This window comes from Coffea arabica, chromosome 1c (assembly GCF_036785885.1).
Source record: "Coffea arabica cultivar ET-39 chromosome 1c, Coffea Arabica ET-39 HiFi, whole genome shotgun sequence".
Classification (NCBI taxonomy): Eukaryota; Viridiplantae; Streptophyta; class Magnoliopsida; order Gentianales; family Rubiaceae; genus Coffea; species Coffea arabica.
The window spans coordinates 1,186,894-1,209,430 of NC_092310.1; the positions used below are offsets into that span (position 1 = coordinate 1,186,894).

General features: G+C 35.0%; 3 protein-coding genes across 3 annotated transcripts; all 3 read right to left on the bottom strand.

The window, feature by feature from the left end:
* Positions 1-3,719: 3,719 nt before the first annotated feature.
* Positions 3,720-4,697, bottom strand: LOC113720768 (germin-like protein subfamily 1 member 14). The gene is made up of 2 exons (XM_027245434.2): positions 4,518-4,697; positions 3,720-4,417 (listed from the first exon to the last, which is right to left on the bottom strand). Exons 1-2 carry the CDS (start codon positions 4,636-4,638, stop codon positions 3,846-3,848), a joined length of 693 nt encoding a protein of 230 aa, XP_027101235.1. The 5' UTR covers positions 4,639-4,697; the 3' UTR covers positions 3,720-3,845.
* A 3,185-nt stretch (positions 4,698-7,882) lies between these two features.
* LOC113720760 (germin-like protein subfamily 1 member 14) lies at positions 7,883-8,883 on the bottom strand. The gene is made up of 2 exons (XM_027245428.2): positions 8,763-8,883; positions 7,883-8,622 (listed from the first exon to the last, which is right to left on the bottom strand). Exons 1-2 carry the CDS (start codon positions 8,881-8,883, stop codon positions 8,051-8,053), a joined length of 693 nt encoding a protein of 230 aa, XP_027101229.2. The 3' UTR covers positions 7,883-8,050.
* Positions 8,884-12,071: 3,188 nt separating this feature from the next.
* On the bottom strand, positions 12,072-13,186 carry LOC113720758 (germin-like protein subfamily 1 member 14). The gene is made up of 2 exons (XM_027245426.2): positions 13,007-13,186; positions 12,072-12,904 (listed from the first exon to the last, which is right to left on the bottom strand). Exons 1-2 carry the CDS (start codon positions 13,125-13,127, stop codon positions 12,336-12,338), a joined length of 690 nt encoding a protein of 229 aa, XP_027101227.2. The 5' UTR covers positions 13,128-13,186; the 3' UTR covers positions 12,072-12,335.
* Between the last annotated feature and the right edge of the window lie 9,351 nt (positions 13,187-22,537).

Below are 22,537 nucleotides of genomic sequence, written 5' to 3' on the forward strand. Positions count from 1 at the left end.
TATTTTGCTTGCATACTTTTATATTTTGATTGGGTGGAGTGTTTTAGTAGATGATATTATTACTTTGTTGTCACTAAAATTGCTAGGCTTAAAAATGCTACATGTTGAAATTAGAAACTAATATATTATAGTGATGCAGCTGTCGTCAGGAAAAATGACATTGAATTGTCATTAAAGTACGTCCAGCAAGTTTCAATGCATGACTTTTCTTGACAATCGAAAATTTAGTGACAAAGTTCAGGGTCTTTCCTGACAAAGGTTCGTCAAGAATATGAGGACTTTTCCTGACGACCGAATCGTCACGATTACCTTTCTTGATGACACGTCACAGAAAATGGAACTTTTCCTGACGAGAATTCCACTAGTTGTCAGGAAAACCTTTTGCCGACGTCGTATAGGTGACCAATTTTCTCTGACGACATGAGCGTCACGAAAACTTTTCCTGACAACATACGCAACTTTTCTTGACAAAGATTGTTGTCACTAGAAATATTTTTTTTTGTAGTGGACTTTTTCTTTCTTTTTATGTTTTCAAAATCTACTCTGGACTTGCGTATATGCAGATCGGTAAGTTCTTACGTCTAGTGATTGCTTTTTAAATCACCTTGGTTTATTATTGCCATATTTTATTTAAGCTGTTAAAGGTTGAAGAAAATATAGATGTAACCCTTGATTAGTTTTCCAAATTTTGGATGAAACCAATTTTCATTTACTCATTCAATTCAATACCGGCCAACAGCCACTTGGGGATAAAGGAATCAAACTTTGTCTCCCACCCGTCACTACCAGCCACTATATGTGGCTTCGTCCGACGGTGGTTCCCATGCTACAAACAAATTTATTTCAATTCAATACCAGATTTTACACCTGTGTTTGTAGCCACATTCTGTGGCTTCCTTCATGGTGGTTCTCGTGCGACAAAAAAAAAGTTTCAATTCAATACCAGATTTTACACCATGCTTGTATATTTACCCAATCAAAGTTCATAGCAGTGTTTTGATATTTTCGTTTACTTCGTAGATTTGAATAGTTAAAGATAAAATTATAAACTATCTTAATCATTTGTATGATGTATTCCTTGAACAGATCTTGGCTTGAAAATTTGGGGGAAATTTTCTTGTAAAAATTGAGATAATGAATTAAGTTTTTATGAATATTCATTAACCAACGTTGTAGAGAATTAGCACATGTATCGATATATCAATTATAGTATTTATTAAACTTAGTTACTCATATATGATTAAAATGATTGTTCAAATGAAAAAAAAAAAATGACACTTCTTGTCCCCCAATGTTAAGGAGTTGTAAAATTTCCGTCCCTAATGTTTCATTGAAAACACATCTAGTCCCTATAATTTCAATTTGCTACCAATTTATTAGAGCAAATCAACCAATTTGGATGGGAAGTATTTTGCAAATAACTCATTTAGTCCTTTTACATTTTATGTAAAGTATCTTTAGTCCATGGTCTTTTATTTTGTCTCAGTTAGTCTTTTTACATTTTTTCTAACACTAAACTTAGTTCTTATTTCACTTCTACCACCCAGCAGCGTTAAAAAGTTTTGATCAGAATTTCAACTTTCTCCTCAACAAAAAATTCTTTAATTTTTTGGCAAAGGAAGGGTAAGAATTAAGAAACGAGGGGGGGGGGATGATGTTTTGAACCTAGGGCTAATTAATACGGTTTAAATCTTAACACTACATTAAAGCCTCCTTGGCAAACTTTCTTCTCTTTTCTTTTTTTTTTATATTATTTTTATTTTTAGTTTTTACTTTGTTCAACTATTTTCCTTTGTTAACATAATTTCTTGTTTTGCTCTAGTCCCCATTCTTTTTTTTTTTTTTTCATTTAGCACTTTTACTATTTTTTTTAAGCACCAAAACTTCCTTTGCAGAAAAACTTTTTTCACCTTCAAATTAGGTAGCTTTAAAAGCATGACAAAAGGTTCGACTATTCTTTAGAAAAAAAAATCTTTTCTTTTTTGTCATTTCTTTTTAAATATTCCTTTTCCTTTTTTAAAAAAACTATTTTCAACTATTTTTTGCTACTTTTTGAATTAATCTTTTTTGTATTGTTAGTGTAGCAATTTTATTACACTGGCTAGTGTAGATGTATGCCAAATAATCTTTATTCAAATTTCAAATTCTTTCATTTGCACATATGGCATGTGTTCCAGTTTGCTCGTGTAAAAAAATTGCTACACTAATAATATAGAAAAGATTAATTATTATTTTCTCTATAATTTCTTCCTTTTCTCTTTTATAAAAGAGAAGGAGGAAGAGTAACACGGAGGAGAGACACATAGAAGATAAAGAAAGAGAGGGAGAGTGAGAAAGAGAGGGAAGCCGCCGAGACTAAATGTGTTCAAGAAAAGCTGAAAATGTGAGTAATTGAGATACCCCAAATTGGTCCAAATCAAAATATAGGGTAACTTACCTCAAATTTTGAAAATGGTTATGTTATCCGAATATACTTGACATAAATAGGTTGGAATATTGTTTTTTATTTTACAAAAACATGGTTATTTGAACCTACCTATATATGTGTATATGATTGGTTAGGGTAACCAGTACCCAAAATTCAATCTCTAACTATTTAGTCCTTTACTTGTAAATTAAGTTAGGAGATCCCTTGCACATTTTTATTTTCTTTTTGACTTATGAATTAAACCAGTTAATCTTAACTCTCTGTTACGTTTTTCAAATGTTACATTCATTGTCACTAATTCCATTCACTCCACTACTCTTGGTACTTTTCCTCTATTCAAAATTACTTTTCCTTGCTCATAATATCTATATCTGTTTATTTGCTCTACTTACTTTTGTTTTTAAAAAGTTTTGACCAGTGGCGGAGTTAGGAATTGCAATTAGGGGGGCCAGTCTCTGTTATTTGGATCAAGTCCAAATAACTTTCAAACATTATTGTTTGGATCCTTGAGAGGGGGGCAAAGTGAAATTTTTTATCAATATTTGGGGGGCAAAACAATATAATAAAATTTTTTTTACTTAGAAATTTTTTTTTTTTAACAATTGGAGGGGGGGCGGTTGCCCCACCTGGCCCCCCCCTTCCCTCCGCCCCTGGTTTTGACCTATCCTGTTTGGTTGTGGAGCAACCTGCTGTCGTTGAAAAATGGCTTGGTAGTCTTAAGAAATGGAGAAAAGGAAACAAAAAGTTTAGAATATTCAGTATTTTAGTTATGTAATGTGCATAAATTATGTAATATTTTAATCATGTATTTTGTTGATGAGTTTCTAGAGTGGTCGACTGTAGGATCTTGTTTAATTTGGACAAGTATTGTATTATTTTTTTTAGATATTTCTATTTTTTCCATCTAATTATATGAGGGTTAGATTACCCTGTACACCCAACATTTTAGATATTTTGGGCTTTGCAAACTTTTTTTTTTTTTCCATTTTTTCTTCAAAGGGTGAGATTTTGAAACACTTTGAACACTTGTTACAAGAGCTCCAAAGGTTTTATATTGAACAATTAAAATTTAAAGTATGGTAGAGAAAGTTCATCCAGTCCGTGGAGATGCATGATGCATTCCTTTAGTCTAACAGGGTTCATCTTTCCTGTATGCAAGGGTAAAAGAAAAAACAAATGTTCTTCACAAATTGATTATAATTCAGGTACAAATATTAAGAAAAAAATTGTAGTGACCACAAATTGTATTTTCCCGAAACACGGAAAATGCAATGTATTATTGTTCATGGAATTAGTGCACTAACAAAGGGTCCAAAATAATGTATGATTCGGAGTAATTTAGTCAGGAGATCAATGTGTAAACTAGGGATCCAATTATTTATGCACCCTGAAGCTCCTTTGGAGGGTATTACCCATACTATGGGTAGTAATGGTTATCCCACCAAAATTGTGACTGAAGATATTTGACGACATTCTTGTCAACCTGGAATGCTTTAGTGAGAACATCACGAGAAATGGGAGGCTTTGATCCGAAAACAGCATTAGCAATGGTGATGACTCCAGGATTCTGGCTGCTTAGACCAGCAAAAGCAACAGCATTGGAATGTCCCTTATTGAACTGAAAATGAATGAGGCCTTCAGGGAACACAAACACATCTCCTGGATTCAAAACCTTGGTGAAGAGCTTATTCTTCATGTTCATGCCTGGATTTGAAGTAACGAAACCAACAAGAAGAGTGCCCTCTAAAACAACGAGGATCTCGGTAGCACGGGGGTGAGTGTGGGGAGGGTTCAAACCATATGGCGCAAAATCGATGCGTGCTAAGGAAACACCTAAAGTGTTGAGTCCTGGAATTTGGTTGACATTAACTGTTGTTACATTCGACCCGAGTGGATTTGCTGTGCTTCCAGGCTTGTTAAGCCCTGGAAAGAAGAAATCTTCGGGTTTCACAATCTTTGGATCCTTGCATATCTTTCCATTGACAAATACTGCATTAGCCATGATTCAACTAAGTTAGTTTGTCAAACATAGTTAGAATTCAAGTATAACATTCAAGCGTCAAGAAATTTTTGAAGTAATCTAGTTTACCTCCGGCATTGGCATCAGGAACTGCCACACAAAAATCCTGCAGTGGACTTGGATCGGATGCATGGACAACTGTAAAAACAAGTGCCAAGATGGCTGCAGCAATATGGATCCGAACTGCCATGGTTATCACAAAAGAGGTATCAAACTATGTGAACTAATTAGAAAGATGGTAACTTGTTTCTTCTCTGGTGGTGGAAGGACATGTGGGAAAGATGCCTATTTATAGCCACTTTTGGTACTTTGAACTGGTCATTACATTTTCTCATCTTAAAGATTAAAAAAGGCCGCATTGTCTATGTGTACTATTTTTGCACAATTCAACCGACGAAAGATTCTGCAACCACTGCTTTCGACTTTGTCATTTTCAGTAGGACTGATTAATAGCATGTAAATGGACCTTTTCATTTCCTGTTTCTTGTCTGTGTACGTAACTTAGAAGGTGGATGGACTTTTTCTTTCTTTTTATGTTTGCAAAATCTACTCTGGACTTGCGTATATGCAGATCGGTAAGTTCTAACGTCTAGTGATTGCTTTTTAAATCACCTTGGTTTATTATTTCCATATTTTATTTAAGCTGTTAAATGTTGAAGAAAATATAGATGTAACCCTTGATTAGTTTTCCAAATTTTGGATGAAACCAATTTTCGTTTAATCATTCAATTCAATACCGGCCAACAGCCTCTTGGGGATAAAGGAAGCAAACTTTGTCTCCCACCCGTCACTACCAGCCACTATATGTGGCTTCGTCCGACGGTGGTTCCCATGCTACAAACAAATTTATTTCAATTCAATACCAGATTTTACACCTGTGTTTGTAGCCACATTCTGTGGCTTCCTTCATGGTGGTTCTCGTGCGACAAAAAAAAAAAATTCAATTCAATACCAGATTTTACACCATGCTTGTTTATTTACCCAATCAAAGTTCATAGCAGTGTTTTGATATTTTCGTTTACGTCGTAGATTTGAATAGTTAAAGTTAAAATTATAAACTATCTTAATCATTTGTATGATGTATTCCTTGAACAGACCTTGGCTTGAAAATTTGGGGAAATTTTCTAGTAAAAATTGAGATAATGAATTAAGTTTTTATGAATATTCATTAACCAACGTTTTAGAGAATTAGCACATGTATCAATATATCAATTATAGTATTTATTAAACTTAGTTACTCATATATGATTAAAATAATAGTTCAAATGAAAAAAAAATGACACTTCTTGTCCCCCAATGTTAAGGAGTTGTAAAATTTCCGTCCCCAATGTTTCATTGAAAGCACATTTAGTCCCTATAATTTCAATTTGCTACCAATTTATTAGAGTAAATCAACCAATTTGGATGGGAAGTTTTTTGCAAATAACTCATTTAGTCCTTTTACATTTTATGTAAAGTATCTTTAGTCCATCGTCTTTTATTTTGTCTCACTTAGTCTTTTTACATTTTTTCTAACACTAAACTTAGTTCTTATTTCACTTCCACCACCCAGCAGCGTTAAAAAGTTTTGATCAGAATTTCAACTTTCTCCTCAACAAAAAATTCTTTAATTTTTTGGCAAAGGAAGGGTAAGATTTAAGAAACGCGGGAGGGAGGGGGGAAGATGTTTTGAACCTAGGGCTAATTAATACGGTTTAAATCTTAACACTACATTAAAGCCTCCTTGGCAAACTTTCTTCTCTTTTCTTTTGTTTTCTTTTTTTTTTTACATTAATTTTATTTTTAGTTTTTACTTTGTTCAACTATTTTCACTATTTTCCTTTCTTAACATAATTTCTTGTTTTGCTCTAGTCCCCATTCTTTTTTTTTTTTTTTCATTTAGCACACATTTACTATTTTTTTTAAGCACCAAAACTTCCTTTGCAGAAAAACTTTTTTCACCTTCAAATTAGGTAGCTTTAAAAGCATGACAAAAGGTTCGACTATTCTTTAGAAAAAAAAAATCTTTTCTTTTTTGTCATTTCTTTTTAAATATTCCTTTTCCTTTTTTAAAAAACTATTTTCAACTATTTTTTGCTATTTTTTGAATTAATCTTTTTTGTATTGTTAGTGTAGCAATTTTATTACACTAGCTAGTGTAGATGTATGCCAAATAATCTTTATTCAAATTTCAAATCCTTTCATTTGCACATATGGCATGTGTTCCAGTTTGCTTGTGTAAAAAAATTGCTACACTAATAATATAGAAAAGATTAATTATTTTTTTCTCTATAATTTCTTCCTTTTCTCTTTTATAAAAGAGGAGGAGGAAGAGTAACACGAATGAGAGACACATAGAAGATAAAGAAAGAGAGGGAGAGTGAGAAAGAGAGGGAAGCTGCCGAGACTAAATGTGTTCAAGAAAAGCTGAAAATGTGAGTAATTGAGATACCCCAAATTGGTCCAAATCAAAATATAGGGTAACCCAACCTGAAATTTTGAAAATGGTTATGTTATCCGAATATGCTTGACATAAATAGGTTGGAATATTGTTTTTTATTTTACGAAAACATGGTTATTTGAACCTACCTATATATGTGTATATGATTGGTTAGGGTAACCAGTACCCAAAATTCAATCTCTAACTATTTAGTCCTTTACTTGTAAATTAAGTTAGGAGATCCATTGCACATTTATATTTTCTTTTTGACTTATGAATTAAACCAGTTAATATTAACTCTCTGCTACATTTTGTCAAATGTTACATTCATTGTCACTAATTCCATTCACTCCACTACATTCATTGTACTTTTCCTTTATTCAAAATTACTTTTCCTTGCTCATAATATCAATATCTGTTTATTTGCTCTACTTACTTTTGTTTTTAAAAAGTTTTGACCTATCCTGTTTGGTTGTGGAGCAACCTACTGTCGTTGAAAAATGGCTTGGTAGTCTTAAGAAATGGAGAAAAGGAAACAAAATGTTTAGAATATTCAGTATTTTAGTTATGTAATGTGCATAAATTATGTAATATTTTAATCATGTATTTTGTTGATGAGTTTCTAGAGTGGTCGACTGTAGGCTCTTGTTTAATTTGGACAAGTATTGTATTATTTTTTTAGACATTTCTATTTTTTCCATCTAATTATATGAGGGTTAGATTACCCTGTACACCCAACATTTTAGATGTTTTGGGCTTTGCAAACTTTTTTTTTTCTTTCCATTTTTTTTCAAAGGGTGAGATTTTGAAACACTTTGAACACTTGTTACAAGAGCTCCAAAGGTTTTATATTGAACAATTAAAATTTAAAGTATGGTAGAGAAAGTTCATCCAGTCCGTGGAGATGCATTCCTTTAGTCTAACAGGGTTCATCTTTCCTGTATGCAAGGGTAAAAGAAAAAACAAATGTTCTTCACAAATTGATTATAATTCAGGTACAAATATTAAGAAAAAAATTGCGAAACACGGAAAATGCAATGTATTATTGTTCATAGAATTAGTGCACTAACAAAGGTTCCAAAATAATGTATGATTTGGAGTAATTTAGTCAGGAGATCAATGTGTAAACTAGGGATCCAATTATTTATGCACCCTGAAGCTCCTTTGGAGGGTTTTACCCATATTATGGGTAGTAGTGGTTATCCCTCCAAAATTGTGACTGAAGATATTTGACGACATTCTTGTCAACCTGGAATGCTTTAGTGAGAACATCACGAGAAATGGGAGGCTTTGATCCGAAAACAGCATTAGCAATGGTGATGACTCCAGGATTCTGGCTGCTTAGACCAGCAAAAGCAACAGCATTGGAATGTCCCTTATTGAACTGAAAATGAATGAGGCCTTCAGGGAACACAAACACATCTCCTGGATTCAAAACCTTGGTGAAGAGCTTATTCTTCATGTTCATGCCTGGATTCGAAGTAACGAAACCCACAAGAAGAGTGCCCTCTAAAACTACGAGGATCTCGGTAGCACGGGGGTGAGTGTGGGGAGGGTTCAAACCATAAGGTGCAAAATCGATGCGTGCTAAGGAAACACCTAAAGTGTTGAGTCCTGGAATCTGGTTGACATTAACTGCTGTTACATTCGATCCGAGCGGATTTGATGTGCTTCCAGGCTCCTTAAGCCCTGGAAAGAAGAAATCTTTGGCTTCCACAAGCTTTGGATCCTTGCATATCTTTCCATTGACAAATACTGCATTAGCCAAGACAAAAAAAAAAAAAAAAAGTTAGTATGTCACACATTAACTGGAATATTAGTGTTTTTTTTTTTAAAAGTAATATAATGGCACCAATTAAGACAGTCATGAAAATTTTAAAAACAATATAGTTTACCGCCAGCATTGGCATCAGGAACTGCGACACAAAAATCCTGCAATGGACTTGGATCAGAAGCATGGACAATTGTAAAAACAAGTGCCAAGATGGCTGCAGCTATGTGGAAGCGAAAAGCCATGGTTATCAGAAAGGAAGTATCAAACTATATCAGCTAGTTCGAAAGATGAAAAGTTGTTCTTCTCAGATTGTGGATGAATATGTGGTAAAGATTCCTATTTATAGCTATCTTTGGTTGAACCAGTCATTATGTTTTCATGTCTCAACGATTAGAAAAATGCCACCTTGTCTTCCTAATCTATTTTTGTACAAGTCAACCAACGAATGATTCAGCAACAACTACCTGCTACTTCACATTTTCTTTCCTCTTGCACGTACGGCAAGACTGATTTGGTCATTTAGGACATCAGGGTTCACGTAAATATTTCCTTGTTTACCCTATATGCTATACATTTCCCACAAAGTGGTACAGTGATACAAGGTGTTGACGGACCAAGTAACTGGTAAGACCTTTTCTTGAAGAGACGGCCTTTGATATTTCTTGCTTCCAGATGTTTACTTTCTGACCTCAGTAAAATGATGCATTAGTTGCAACTAATCAGTTTGAAATTCGCAGGCTCAATCCAACTTTACAAAGTAGCATCTGGGATTAGCGCAAAAGAATCAAATATATGGTAATCGTCTGGGAGTAGAGGACCTAATTACTTCAGATAATTATACAAAGATAACTCAGAACTTGAATTTCAAACTTCTTTGGCAAAACCTATGATATGTAATTATATTTGCAAATTTTAGCTAGCTGGAATACCAAGCATTCATTTCCTGTTTCCTGTCTGTGCAAATAATTCCTGCTTGCGGGTGATAAATATTCCAATCAATAGCATCTAAACATATAGATCGACCTCTTTTCATTACCTGTTTCTTGTCCGTGTAACTCAGCGCATTTCTGGACTTTTTCTTTCCAAAATCATCTCAGAACTTGCCAAATTGCAGCTTGGAAGTTCAAAGTTAATTCTACCTTCTAAGTGACTGCTTAACCTTCTTAGTTTGATATTGCCGTGTTCTATTTAAGCTATTAAATATTGAAAAAGAAAGGAAGATGTAACCCTTGATTAATTATCCAAAATTTTGGATGAAACCAATTTCAATTCACTCAATTCAATTTAAAATCCAGATTTCAAACCCATTAATTACCCTATTAATTATTGGAGTAATTTATATTTTCATTTACATCAAAATGAATGAATTATTTGAAGTTAAAATCAGGTTTATGGTTCGACAAGTAGGTTTGATAACTGGGAGTAGAAATGGTGTAAAAAGGGATGGGAGGGTTAAAAAGAATATTTGAAGCTAAAATCATAAATTGTCCTGCTCATTTATATGATTTGTTCATCTTGAACAGACATTATCTTGAATACTTAGGAAAATTTTCTTGTAAAACTAAAAGAACTAATTTTAAAGAATATTCATATTAAGCACACTTGTAGAGAATTATCATATGTATTAATCTATCAATTATAATATTTATTAAACTTAATTTATACCATCAGGAAAAATAGTTTGAAAGGGAAAATGATACTTTTCCTCTCCAATATTTAGTGGTTGGAAAAATTTCATCCACAAAGTTTCATTGCGAATACATTTAGTTCCTACAAATTTAATTTATAATCAATAGTACAAGTGATAGCAAATCAACCAATTTGGGTGGAAAAAAAATTGACAAATAGCTCGTTTAGTCCTTCAATTTTTTTTTTGTAAATTATCTTTTTTTCTTAATAAATAAAAAATGATATTTTATTTTATCCTGTTTAATGCTTCTATTTTTTTTCCAACCCCAGAAGTACTTTTTGATTTCACTTCCTTCTACATTCAAATGTGACAATGTTGATGAGTATGACCAAAATTTCAACCTTTCCTTGAAAAAAAAAACTTTACTTTTCTTGTTGTTTTTTTTATTTTCTTTTGTACATAAATTCTCTGTTTTCTTTTTTACTTTCTTTAGCTATTTTTGACAGTTTTCTTTCTTCTTTTTCTCTAGTCCCTGATTTTTTTTTTCTATTTAGTCCTTTTATTTTTTTCCCTTAAATACCATTTGCCAGAAAACTTTTTCCATCACCAAACTCGGTGGCTTAAAAGGGCATGACAACTGTTCATATTCTTTTACAAAAAAAGGAAATCTATAATTTTTTGGATTTCTTTTTATGTTATTCCTTCATTTTCTTTTTTGCATTTTTAGTTTAAGAATCTTATTAAATTAGAACTATAGATGTGTTAAATATTATTTACTCAAATTTCAAAATTTTCATTTCCACATGTAGCATGCATTCCAATCCCACTCGTATTAAAAAAAAACTACTACACTGAAAATCTAAACATTAATTCTTTTCTTTTTATATAATTTTTTTCCTTTCTTTTTCAAAAGAGGAAGAAGAGGCAGCACGAGTGATAGATGCAGAGTAGATAAAGGAAGAGTCTGAATTATTGAAAGGGGAGAGAGAAGCTGCCAAGATTACTTTACAGATGATGGACATAGATGATTTTGTTCTCTCCCTAATTTGAGATTGAGCTTGAGGACAATCTAATGGCTACATCTTAGTTGTTAGGTGAATTTCCAATTATACTTCTTTTCAGTATATTGAATATATTTCGATGGTGTTAACAAACTCACATATTGAAATTTTTGTTTTCGCAATGGTTTTTATTACTTTTTTTTTTTTTTTGGTTTGAGATTTTGCAGCACTTTGAATTAAGGGTGCAAACGAATCGAATAGAGTCGAGTTTTGGTCTAATCGAATAGAGTCTCAACTTAGTTTTATGAAACTTGAACTCGAACTCGAGTTTGACGAGTTTAAAATATAAAGTTCGAGTTCGAACTCGACTAAAATTCGAGTCAAGCTCAAACTTAAAAAAAAATATATAATTATTTATTTTAAAAAATGAATAAAATAATAAATTTTCTTAACAAATAATAAAACATTGGAGATATATATATAATTTTATTATTAAAATAATATATATAAATATATATATATATATATATATATATAATCTAGTTGGCTCGCGAGTTAACGAGTTGAATATCTTTGAGCTCGAGTTTGGCTTGATCAGTTCAAGCTCGAGTCGAGCTCAGATTCGAGCTGCTCGCGAGCTGTTTGATTCATTTGCAGTCGTACTTCAAATACTTCTTACAAGTGCTCCAAAGGTTTTTCATTGCACAATGAAACTATGGTAAGAAGAATTCATCCAATATACGTTCTTTTAATCAGACAAAATTCATCTTTCTAGAATCCAAAAATAAAAGAAGACAAATGTGGTTCATATATTGATTATATCACAGGGCACAAAAAAAATTAAGAAAAGAGGTAGTGATTTATAAATTGCATTTTCCTGTAAGGTGGCAAAATGCCAATGTATTAATCTATGTAGAACCATTGCAGTAACAAAGGGGCCGAAATAATGCTGGATTTTGGAGTAATTCCATATGGATGTCAAAGTGGAAATGACCCAATTATTTATGCTTCAACACATTACTGTTGCACCCCGAATCTCCTTTGGTTTCAAGAGTTACCCATACTACGGGTAGTTGTTATCCCACCAAAATTGGGACTGAAGTTTTTTGATGACATCGTTTCCAACCTGGAATGCTTTGGTAAGAACATCAGGAGAAATTGGAGGATCTGATCCGAATACAGCATTAGCAATGGTGATGACTACTGGATTCTGGCTGCCTAAACCAGCAAAAGCAACAGCATTTGAATGTCCTTGGTTGAATTGGAAATGAATGAGGCCTTGGGGGAACACAAACACATCTCCTGGATTCAAAACCTTGGTGAAGAGCTTATTCTTCATGTTCATGCCCGGATTTGAAGTAACGAAACCAACAACTAGAGTACCCTCCAAAACAAAGAGGACCTCGGTAGCGCGAGGGTGAATGTGGGGAGGGTTCAAACCATAAGGCGCAAAATCGATGCGCGCTAAGGAAACACCTAAAGTGTTGAGCCCTGGAATTTGGTTGACATTTACTGCTGTTACATTGGACCCGAGTGGATTTGCTGTGCTTCCGGGTTTGTTAAGCCCTGGAAAGAAGAAATCTTCGGGTTTCACAAGCTTTGGATCCTTGCATATCTTTCCATTGACAAATACTGCATTAGCCAAGATTCGACTAAGTTAGTTTGTCAAACATAGTTAGGATTCAAGTATATAACATGCAAGAGTCAAGAAATTTTTGAAGTAATCTAGTTTACCTCCGGCATTGGCATCAGGAACTGCCACACAAAAATCCTGCAGTGGACTTGGATCGGATGCATGGACAACTGTAAAAACAAGTGCCAAGATGGCTGCAGCAATATGGATCCGAACTGCCATGGTTATCACAAAAGAGGTATCAAACTATGTGAACTAATTAGAAAGATGGTAACTTGTTTCTTCTCTGGTGGTGGAAGGACATGTGGGAAAGATGCCTATTTATAGCCACTTTTGGTACGTTGAACTGGTAATTACATTTTCTCATCTTAAAGATTAAAAAATGCCGCATTGTCTATGTGTACTATTTCTGCACAATTCAACCGACGAAAGATTCTGCAACCACTACTTTCGACTTTGTCATTTTCAGTAGGACTGATTAATAGCATGTAAATGGACCTTTTCATTTCCTGTTTCTTGTCTGTGTACGTAACTTAGAAGGTGGATGGACTTTTTCTTTCTTTTTATGTTTTCAAAATCTACTCTGGACTTGCGTATATGCAGATCGGTAAGTTCTAACGTCTAGTGATTGCTTTTTAAATCACCTTGGTTTATTATTGCCATATTTTGTTTAAGCTGTTAAATGTTGAAGAAAATATAGATGTAACCCTTGATTAGTTTTCCAAATTTTGGATGAAACGGATTTTCATTTACTCATTCAATTCAATACCGGCCAACAGCCTCTTGGGGATAAAGGAATCAAACCTTGCCTCCCACCCATCACTACCAGCCACTATATGTGGCTTTGTCCGACAGTGGTTCCCATGCTACAAACAAATTTATTTCAATTCAATACCAGATTTTACACCTGTGTCTGTGGCCACATTCTGTGGCTTCCTTCATGGTGTTTCTCGTGCGACAAAAAAAAAATTTCAATTCAACACCAGATTTTACACCTTGCTTGTATATTTACCCAATCAAAGTTCATAGCAGTGTTTTGATATTTTCGTTTACTTCGTAGATTTGAATAGTTAAAGTTAAAATTATAAACTATCTTAATCAATTGTATGATGTATTCCTTGAACAGACCTAGGCTTGAAAATTTGGGGAAATTTTCTTGTAAAAATTGAGATAATGAATTAAGTTTTTGATAGACTGCAATTTATCTATTTATTTTATTATTATTTTCCCCTATTACCTGATTTGGTGTGGATTAATTGCTGGATTCTACTCATTTTTCTTAATTTACGTATATTTCAGGGAGTAAAACGAAAATATGATAACAGGTGCCAAATTGACAGGAAAAGAATTCAGATGATAAAGCTTGTCCCAGGGGCACTTTTGAAACAGAAGATGTCACGCCAATTTGGGAATTTTCGCAAAGGAATGACGGACAGAGGGCTTCTCTTCCTGTTGATGTGCGCCGCAATTAAAAAGAACCAAGGAGGAGGAAGTTCACTAGCTAGCTTGTGCGGGGTCTTCCGTCTGTAGCTTAGCAGCAATTCTTGACTTTTCCCTTGTACTTTACTTTTTGGCTTAAGAAACCTACGGATGTTAGGAAGAAAAGCAATTGCTAGCTTTTAGCTTTGACTATTCTTCTGGATCTCTTTTGATTCTGAATCCTGCGCATGGCAGGAACAAAAACTTGGGGAAGCTTTTGACTTTTCTTCATCTTTGAACCTTGAGTATTTACGCTTCTTTCGTGGTATGTGGTTCGAAGAAGAACAGAGGGCTACCTCTTGTGACTTTGCTATTTCTGCGAAAATGGCCGCTGCCCTCTTTATAATCTCCTGTGGGTTTAGTTCATCAATTATGAACTAATTTTCCAACTCTAGTCAAGAAGCAACGAAGGCTCTGGTTCGCTTAAAAATTGTGAGATCGATTTAATTTTACCTTTTTCTTTTATTTATTGGTATTCGCATATTCCCTGGTTGCAGCGCTTATGATTGTTTAATTAATTGGTTGTCTTGGATCCGGATAATTAATTGATTGGGTAATCTATTGTCAATTGGGACGTTAAATTCGTAATTGTTTAATTGTCTCAAAATAGTGACAACTGGCACGATTAGATTCGTGCCAGGGGGATACGCGGGCTAATCTAAAATAACCCTGGTAGTGTGTTATTTGGTTAGAATAGGGCTCCTCTAATACGTAAGGCAATTGGGGAATTAAATTCTACGGGCGTACCTAGGATTATTTCTTAATTAGAACAGTGATTAACGGGCGTACCTTGATCACCGACACAGTAAAGAGGGGTTGACTGCCATCGCTTGTTTGGCAGTTATAACCTATTTATCAGTAAATAATTGGGATTGCCTTGCATCAATGATCAATTAGGTGAACCATTGCTGAAGTTACTTCTTGGCTAGATCTTTAGTTAATATTACCTTGATCTTGGTGAATTGTCATTTGATTTTTAGTTGCCTACTTTATTTTATTTTTAATTGTTTCCTTGCTTTAATTGAGTTAGGCTTTTAATTATTGTTATTCTAAGTTTATTGAATTGTGGTTTAATTCCTAATTAGTTATTTACTTTTACTTTCTTATTTGAATTTATTTGCTTGTTATCATTCCTACGAAATCACCCCCTGTGTTATTTTGGATTTCTTAAGAAACAAATATACCCAATCCCTGTGGATACGACCCTACTTGCCCTGTCTACGAATTCATAATTATTTGTGAAAAGAAATAACCATTCCATTCGGGTATATCGGATCAAGCAAACTCTTCGGGAACAGGGTGAATCAAGTAACCCATTGCACACCTAGAGTCCCTGCTCCAGTACTTGGAATTGGGTTTTGGTCATTTTAACTGGTAATTAGGTTTAATTTTATTATTGCACAGGCTGACGACCCTGTCAATTTTTGGCGCCGTTGCCGGGGACTGGCGTTATTATTTGTTTCTTTTTAAATTCATTTTTTTGTCCTAATTTTCTAGTTTTCTTCTAGTGTATGCCTTGATCTTCTCGCACAGGTGATTTGATTTTTGACCCTGAAGTAGAGAAGACCGTGCGTAGAACGAGAAAGGAAACCAGACAGCTCAGAGAAGAGCACTCCAGTGCTACATCTCAGAGACCCGAGTCAGAAGTTGAACCAACAGATTCGTTTGGTAACACTTCGAGTGACTCTGACCAGGAGGAAGGCACCATGGCTAATGCACGAACACTAAGGGAGTTGGCTGCTCCTGATTTAACTCAGCAGCCTTTATGCATTACTTTCCCCACTTTAAATGATAACATTTCATTTGAACTAAAATCTGGTCTGATTCAGCTTTTACCCTCTTTTCATGGTTTATCAGGTGAAGAGCCGTATAAGCATCTGCAGGAATTTGATGTCGTGTGCAACAGTATGAAGCCCCCGGGTATCACAGAAGAGCAGATAAAAATGAGGGCATTCCCCTTCTCCTTGAAAGATTCTGCGAAGGACTGGCTGTACTACCTGTCACCAGGTAGCATCACCACGTGGGACCAATTGAAGAAAAATTTTTTGGATAAATATTTTCCTGCGTCCAGGGCTGCAAGTCTAAGGAAAGAAATTTGTGGGATCAAGCAGCATCCAGGGGAGTCACTTTATGAGTATTGGGAACGGTATAAGAACTTGTTGCGCAGGTGCCCCCAACACCAAATAAGTAAGCAGTTGATCATACAGTATTTTTATGAGAGACTACTTTTTAGAGACAGGAGCATCATTGATGCTGCAAGTGGAGGGGCACTGGTGAACAAAATCCCTCAGGAAGCACGAGAGTTAATAGAGGGGATGACAGAGAATTCACAATAATTCAGTACAAGAGAGGATGTTCCAATACGTAAGGTGAATGAGGTAGAGACACCCTCTATGCAGCAGCAGCTAACTGAGTTGACCGCGTTTGTTAGGCAACTGGCTGTGAGAAATGCATCACAGGCCAGGGTGTGCGGGATTTGCACTGGTATGGGTCAATCTGCAGACATGTGCCCAATGATTCAGGAAAAAACTGCAGAACAGGTGAACATGGCTGACCACGCGCCCGCGCCAAGGAAGCAGTACGACCCTTACTCAAGCACCTACAACTCCGGGTGGAGAGATCATCCCAACCTCAGTTATGGAGGAAATAGGCAGCCTAACTTTACACCGAACAGGTAGTCTAACTTTGTGCCAAATAGGCCACCAGGGTACCAGCAGCAATACCAACCCCGACCACCTCCGGCCCCAAGCTCTGGCCCATCTTTGGAGGAGATGATGAAACAAATGATGACAACTATGGCTCAAAATCAGCAAAGGACGGAGGCAACCATTATGCAAAATCAGCAAAAGACGAACTCCGAAATGCAGGATATAAGGAATCAGATAAGTCAAATGGCCACAACAATCAACCGTTTGGATTCCCAGAACCAAGGTAAATTGCCATCTCAGCCCGAATTAAATCCGAAGAACGTGAGCGCAATGACCCTAAGGAGCGGGAAAGAAATTCAGGGGCCTGAACCTGTGATCCCTAAGGATAAGGATGAGGAAAAGATCGAAAATGAGTTTGAAAGGGAAGACGACAATGGTGCAGATCTAAAGGTACTTCCTGACCCAATAATTACAGCTAAAACTAACCCGCCTTCTTTTCCTAGCAGGTTGGAAAAATCGAAAAAACAGGATAAGGAGAAGGAGATCTTGGAGGTTTTTCGTAAGGTTGAGATAAATATCCCCCTCTTAGACGCAATCAAACAAGTACCAAAATATGCCAAGTTCCTAAGGGACTTGTGTGTCAACCGAAGGCGGTTGAGGGGAGATGAACGGGTTATTGTTGGGGAGAATGTGTCAGCGGTCCTGCAGAGAAAGCTCCCACCAAAGTGAGGGGACCCGGGTATGTTTACTATTCCCTGTAGGATAGGTAATACTGTGTTCAGAAGGGCCATATTGGATCTGGGAGCATCAATCAATGTCATGCCTAAATCTATCTATGCTTCTCTAAAATTAGGTCCATTAAAAGAAACTGGAATAATCATTCAATTAGCTGACCGAACTAATGCATATCCTGATGGGTTGGTTGAAGATGTGTTGGTAAAAGTCAATGATTTAGTATTTCCAGCTGATTTTTATGTATTTGATATGGATGATGATCACTCTCCTGATCCCTCACCTTTGTTATTGGGTAGACCCTTTATGAGCACAGCACAAACAAAAATCGATGTTAATAAGGGTACCTTATCCATGGAATTTGATGGGAAAACTGTGCATTTTAATATCTTTGATACCATGAAATACCCCTCAAATTCCAACTTTAGCTCAGTTTTCTCTGTGAGTGCTATTGACCCTGTAGTGCAGGAAGTATTTGAAACTGGTGGCAGGGATGAGTTAGAGGTGGTTTTAACAAAGCACCTCGAGTTGGAGACAACTCCTGAGGTAGAGTGGAGCGAGGATCTAAAATGCATAATAGGTGTATTACACTCATTGCAGGCCACCACGAAAAGGTATGAAGTCTTACCTATTTTTACTCCCGAGTCTCACCAGAGGGTATTGCCATCTGTGGTGCAGGCACCTGTACTGGAGTTGAAACCTCTACCAGAACACCTGAAATATGCATATCTGGGTGATAATGAGCTTATAGACGAATGCCATTTGGGTTGTGCAATGCACCTGTAACATTCCAGAGGTGTATGGTAAGTATTTTTTCTGAATATGTAGAGAAAATTATTGAAGTTTTTATGGATGATTTCAGTGTGTATGGTGATAGTTTTGATACATGTCTAGATAATCTGAAATTGATCCTGATAAGGTGTATAGAGACTAATCTCGTGCTTAATTGGGAGAAATGTCATTTTATGGTTGAGTACGGGATAGTCCTGGGTCATGTGGTGTCGTCTAAAGGTATCGAGGTTGACAGGGCAAAAATAGATATTATATCTGCATTACCTTACCCCGCGAGTGTGCGGGAGGTACGTTATTTCCTTGGACATGCAAGTTTTTATCGAAGGTTCATCAAGGATTTTTCAAAAATTGGGGCCCCGCTGTTCCAACTTCTACAAAAGGATGTAGCCTTCGAGTTTGATGACAAGTGTGAGAGAGCCTTCGACAAGTTGAAGGAATTGTTGACTTCACCCCCGATCATCCAGCCCCTTGACTGGAGTCTACCATTTGAGATTATGTGCGATGCCAGTGATCATGCCGTAGGGGCTGTATTGGGGCAAAGAGTAGGGAATGCAGCTCACGTCATCTATTATGCATCCTGACGGGTGTTTACTATAAGTGCAAGTTTAATTCCGAATTATACCCGTTTTTTCTGCAAGTATACAGGCCAAAAGCGTAGTATTGGGTATGTATCGGGTCGATCCCACGAGGAGCAATTAGAACAATTATTAGATACTAATTTACTCTATTATTTAGACTCACAATAAATTTGAGCAGAAAATTCAGAATTTAATTCAACTACAAAAATTCTTAGCTAGATAATTGCAATTCACAATAGGAGTAGAATTCACTAAATATTAAGATCTAGGGATGTAGATTCCACCTATAATACAAAAGATCTAAAACGAATGAATTTAACACTTGTTACTACTCTTGTTTAACCAAGGATTCATTTCCAACAATACCAAAATCACATTCTCATGATAATAATGGGTTAAAACAGATTAGTTTTCCCTAATCTCTTGGTAAATACTAAATCTGTTTTGTGCACACAGGAAATGTAAATTTCATCCACTTGAATGTATTTCTATTCTCATGAATATACTACTCAAGCTCTACTTATGTCATTCCATTATTTTTACCATTTCTCAATGAGTAAAAACAACTACAAACCTACTATTGGTGATCAAACAACAACAAGTAATCCAACATACACAAGTAGATAGGTTAATATATACAAGATATAACAAGTATAAATCACAATCACTTCATATCACTTGACCATAAGCTTCATCTACTCCCTAGATTAAGGAAATTAGCTACTCATGAATGATGAAAAACTCAGAACTTCATTAATGCAAATCATCATGAATTACAAATACAAAAAGAGTAAAGAAAGTCTTAGCCAAGATATGGTGAAGCCTTCCAAAAATCTCCTTTGTCTTGAACTTAGATGATTACAAGATGAAACCTCAATTGCCCCTTGCAAGTACCTAGCTAGAGAAAATATGTTTTTCTGTAAGAAGCTAAGCTACGTATGGCTCCCAGACCTCTCTCAATGTCTCAGCATAAAAACTACTCAAAGGCTCTATTTTTCCAAGTCAAATTCTATCCTTTGATTCTCAAATCTGCACTTTGTTAGCATAGTCAAAAACCAATATTTTTGACTTGAAAATAAGCCATCTTTACTGCCCTTTTGTCTTCTGAGGCATGTGCACCGAATTCTCTTGCAGATTGTAGCTGGAAAGTAGTTTGAACATAAGAGAATTGACTGAGCAAATTGCAGAATTACGGCCAGAAAACGCGCCTACACAAAACGCGGTTACAAGTCACGTTTTGTGTACTCGCGTATTCACTTTGGCCTTAATTCATCTGCGATTTTCTCTGTCATAAATGCCGAACTGGCTTTTGTACAAAACACCAAAGTTGTAACCCTTTGAATTAGCTTTCCAATTCTCTAAAAATCATCCAGATCGGAGTTGTGCAGCCTGAGATATGGTCGAAATACTATCACCTGGTCAAACCTCTGTTTCCAGTTTCGACCACAGAGTGCAGCTTCTGTATTCCGACTTTTTGTCCATGAAAATGGCAGAATTGGATTTCGATGTCTTCATACGAATTGTAGGTCTCTTTCTTAGCTTAAAAATGGTATAAAGATCACCTTAATCCGATAAGTGTAGCTCCAGATATGATCAAAATACTGAAGAGTGTCAAAACTGATTTGTCTTGCATTTCCTCACTTGAACGTTTTTCACTTCATTCTTCTTGTTACCACTTGAATTCATCACCAACTTTCTATTTTTCATCTCATTTGACATCCTTTGGTGATTGAATCATCATTCCTGCATAAAAATGAAGTTTTTATCATTAAAATCACTAAAAATGCAATATTATCCACTTTTACCAAAAATATATAATTTTACCAAAAACCTCTTTATTTTATTTATAAAACTAGATAATCAACTCAAAATTAACTAATAAAATGCACTTAAAAATACGTAAAATAAACTCTTATCAAATACCCCCACACTTGAATCATTGCTTGTCCTCAAGCAATATAAAATTCCAACCATCAATGATCCAAAAATTTGAAAATAAACATATGTAGTATTTCAACTCCGTTTCCTTAAATCAAGGTAAATAACCCTTATGTGATCTTTTAATTAACCTCAAGTACTCATAATATCAAGCAAAGAAGAGCCAAGTATACCATAATTTTACTAATTTAACTCAATTTCTCATTTTTACCCAATTTTACAAGCAAGCAACTCATATAGTCAATAAAGATGCTAACTAATCTCATGATCAACTTCTTTATTTTTCTTAAAGAGGGATTTATTTTCTTTTATTTTCTTTTTTCTTTTTTCTTTTTTTTAATATATTTTAAGAGTTAAATACTACTTAAGTTGTGAAAAATACCTTTTGACGCGAAGATCGACATTTTTAGATGAAGATCACCGGTTACTCAATATTTCACATACTCAAGTTGCTTTTCATACTCTTAATTCAAGTACCGTTTTACGCGAAAGTCGACATTTGTAGATGAAAACTCCCGGTTACTAAGTACAAGAACCATTGGAGTAGAATAACTCTTTTCTTTTTTTTTTATACAAAATATATATATATATATATATAGAGAGAGAGAAATAATAAAATTCCCTCTAAAAAGCAATCATGAGAAGAGAGTAACACTTATTGACCATATTAATTCCTTAACTTGTAAAATCAAATAAAAAGAAGAAATTTCATCAAATATGCAAAATTTAGGCATAATTTTCTCTACTTTACTAGATATACTTTCCTACAAATGTCAAAATTATAATCACATAATAATCAATTCCAAGTTAACTGAGAAAAGAAGTTTCAAAACCACATATATCTATTTCAAAAAGGATAAGTGACAAAATTTTATTTGTTTATTTATAATATATATATATATATATATATATATAAGTATAAGGTTTTGGAAAAATTTTGACAGAGTTTCCCTTTAAAAGTGGACTAAACTCCCTGCCAGCAACCACAAGAAACACAATTTAAGCACAAGAATTATATCTAACACAACTAAAATCACAAGTACCACACATTTCTTCCCCCACATTTAGAATACACATTGTCCTCAATGTGTAGGGAAAGAAAAGAAAAGAAACAAAAGAAAGGAACAAGTGACTCCCCAAGTGATATGGCTGTGGTCCAGTGAAGCCTTGAAGCATGAGTCATCGACCGCTCAACCATCTATAGTCAACGACCTACTAGTTACTGCCACAAGTTCCAATATTCAAAATAAGGAATGTAAGTTAACATTTTTCAAACAAAAGATAAAAATAACATGCAAACAAGCAAACAAAAGAAAAGCCAGCCAAAGGGCAGCCTCAATCATCCTCTTCATTGTCATCTTCATCATTATCGACGGGAGGTGGATGTAAGCCTAGATGATGTTCAATGCGGTCCAGGCGAGTATCTAGTCGGGCTAAATGATGGTCGATGTCATCCAAGCGGCCG

Coding starts and splice junctions, on each gene's coding strand:
- LOC113720768 (XM_027245434.2), bottom strand. CDS start 4,638: ATGGCAGTTCGGATCCATATTGCTGCAGCCATCTTGGCACTTGTTTTT. Junction 4,418..4,517: donor TCCTGATGCCAATGCCGGAG/GTAAACTAGATT, acceptor TGGCTAATGCAG/TATTTGTCAATGGAAAGATA.
- LOC113720760 (XM_027245428.2), bottom strand. CDS start 8,883: ATGGCTTTTCGCTTCCACATAGCTGCAGCCATCTTGGCACTTGTTTTT. Junction 8,623..8,762: donor TCCTGATGCCAATGCTGGCG/GTAAACTATATT, acceptor TGGCTAATGCAG/TATTTGTCAATGGAAAGATA.
- LOC113720758 (XM_027245426.2), bottom strand. CDS start 13,127: ATGGCAGTTCGGATCCATATTGCTGCAGCCATCTTGGCACTTGTTTTT. Junction 12,905..13,006: donor TCCTGATGCCAATGCCGGAG/GTAAACTAGATT, acceptor TGGCTAATGCAG/TATTTGTCAATGGAAAGATA.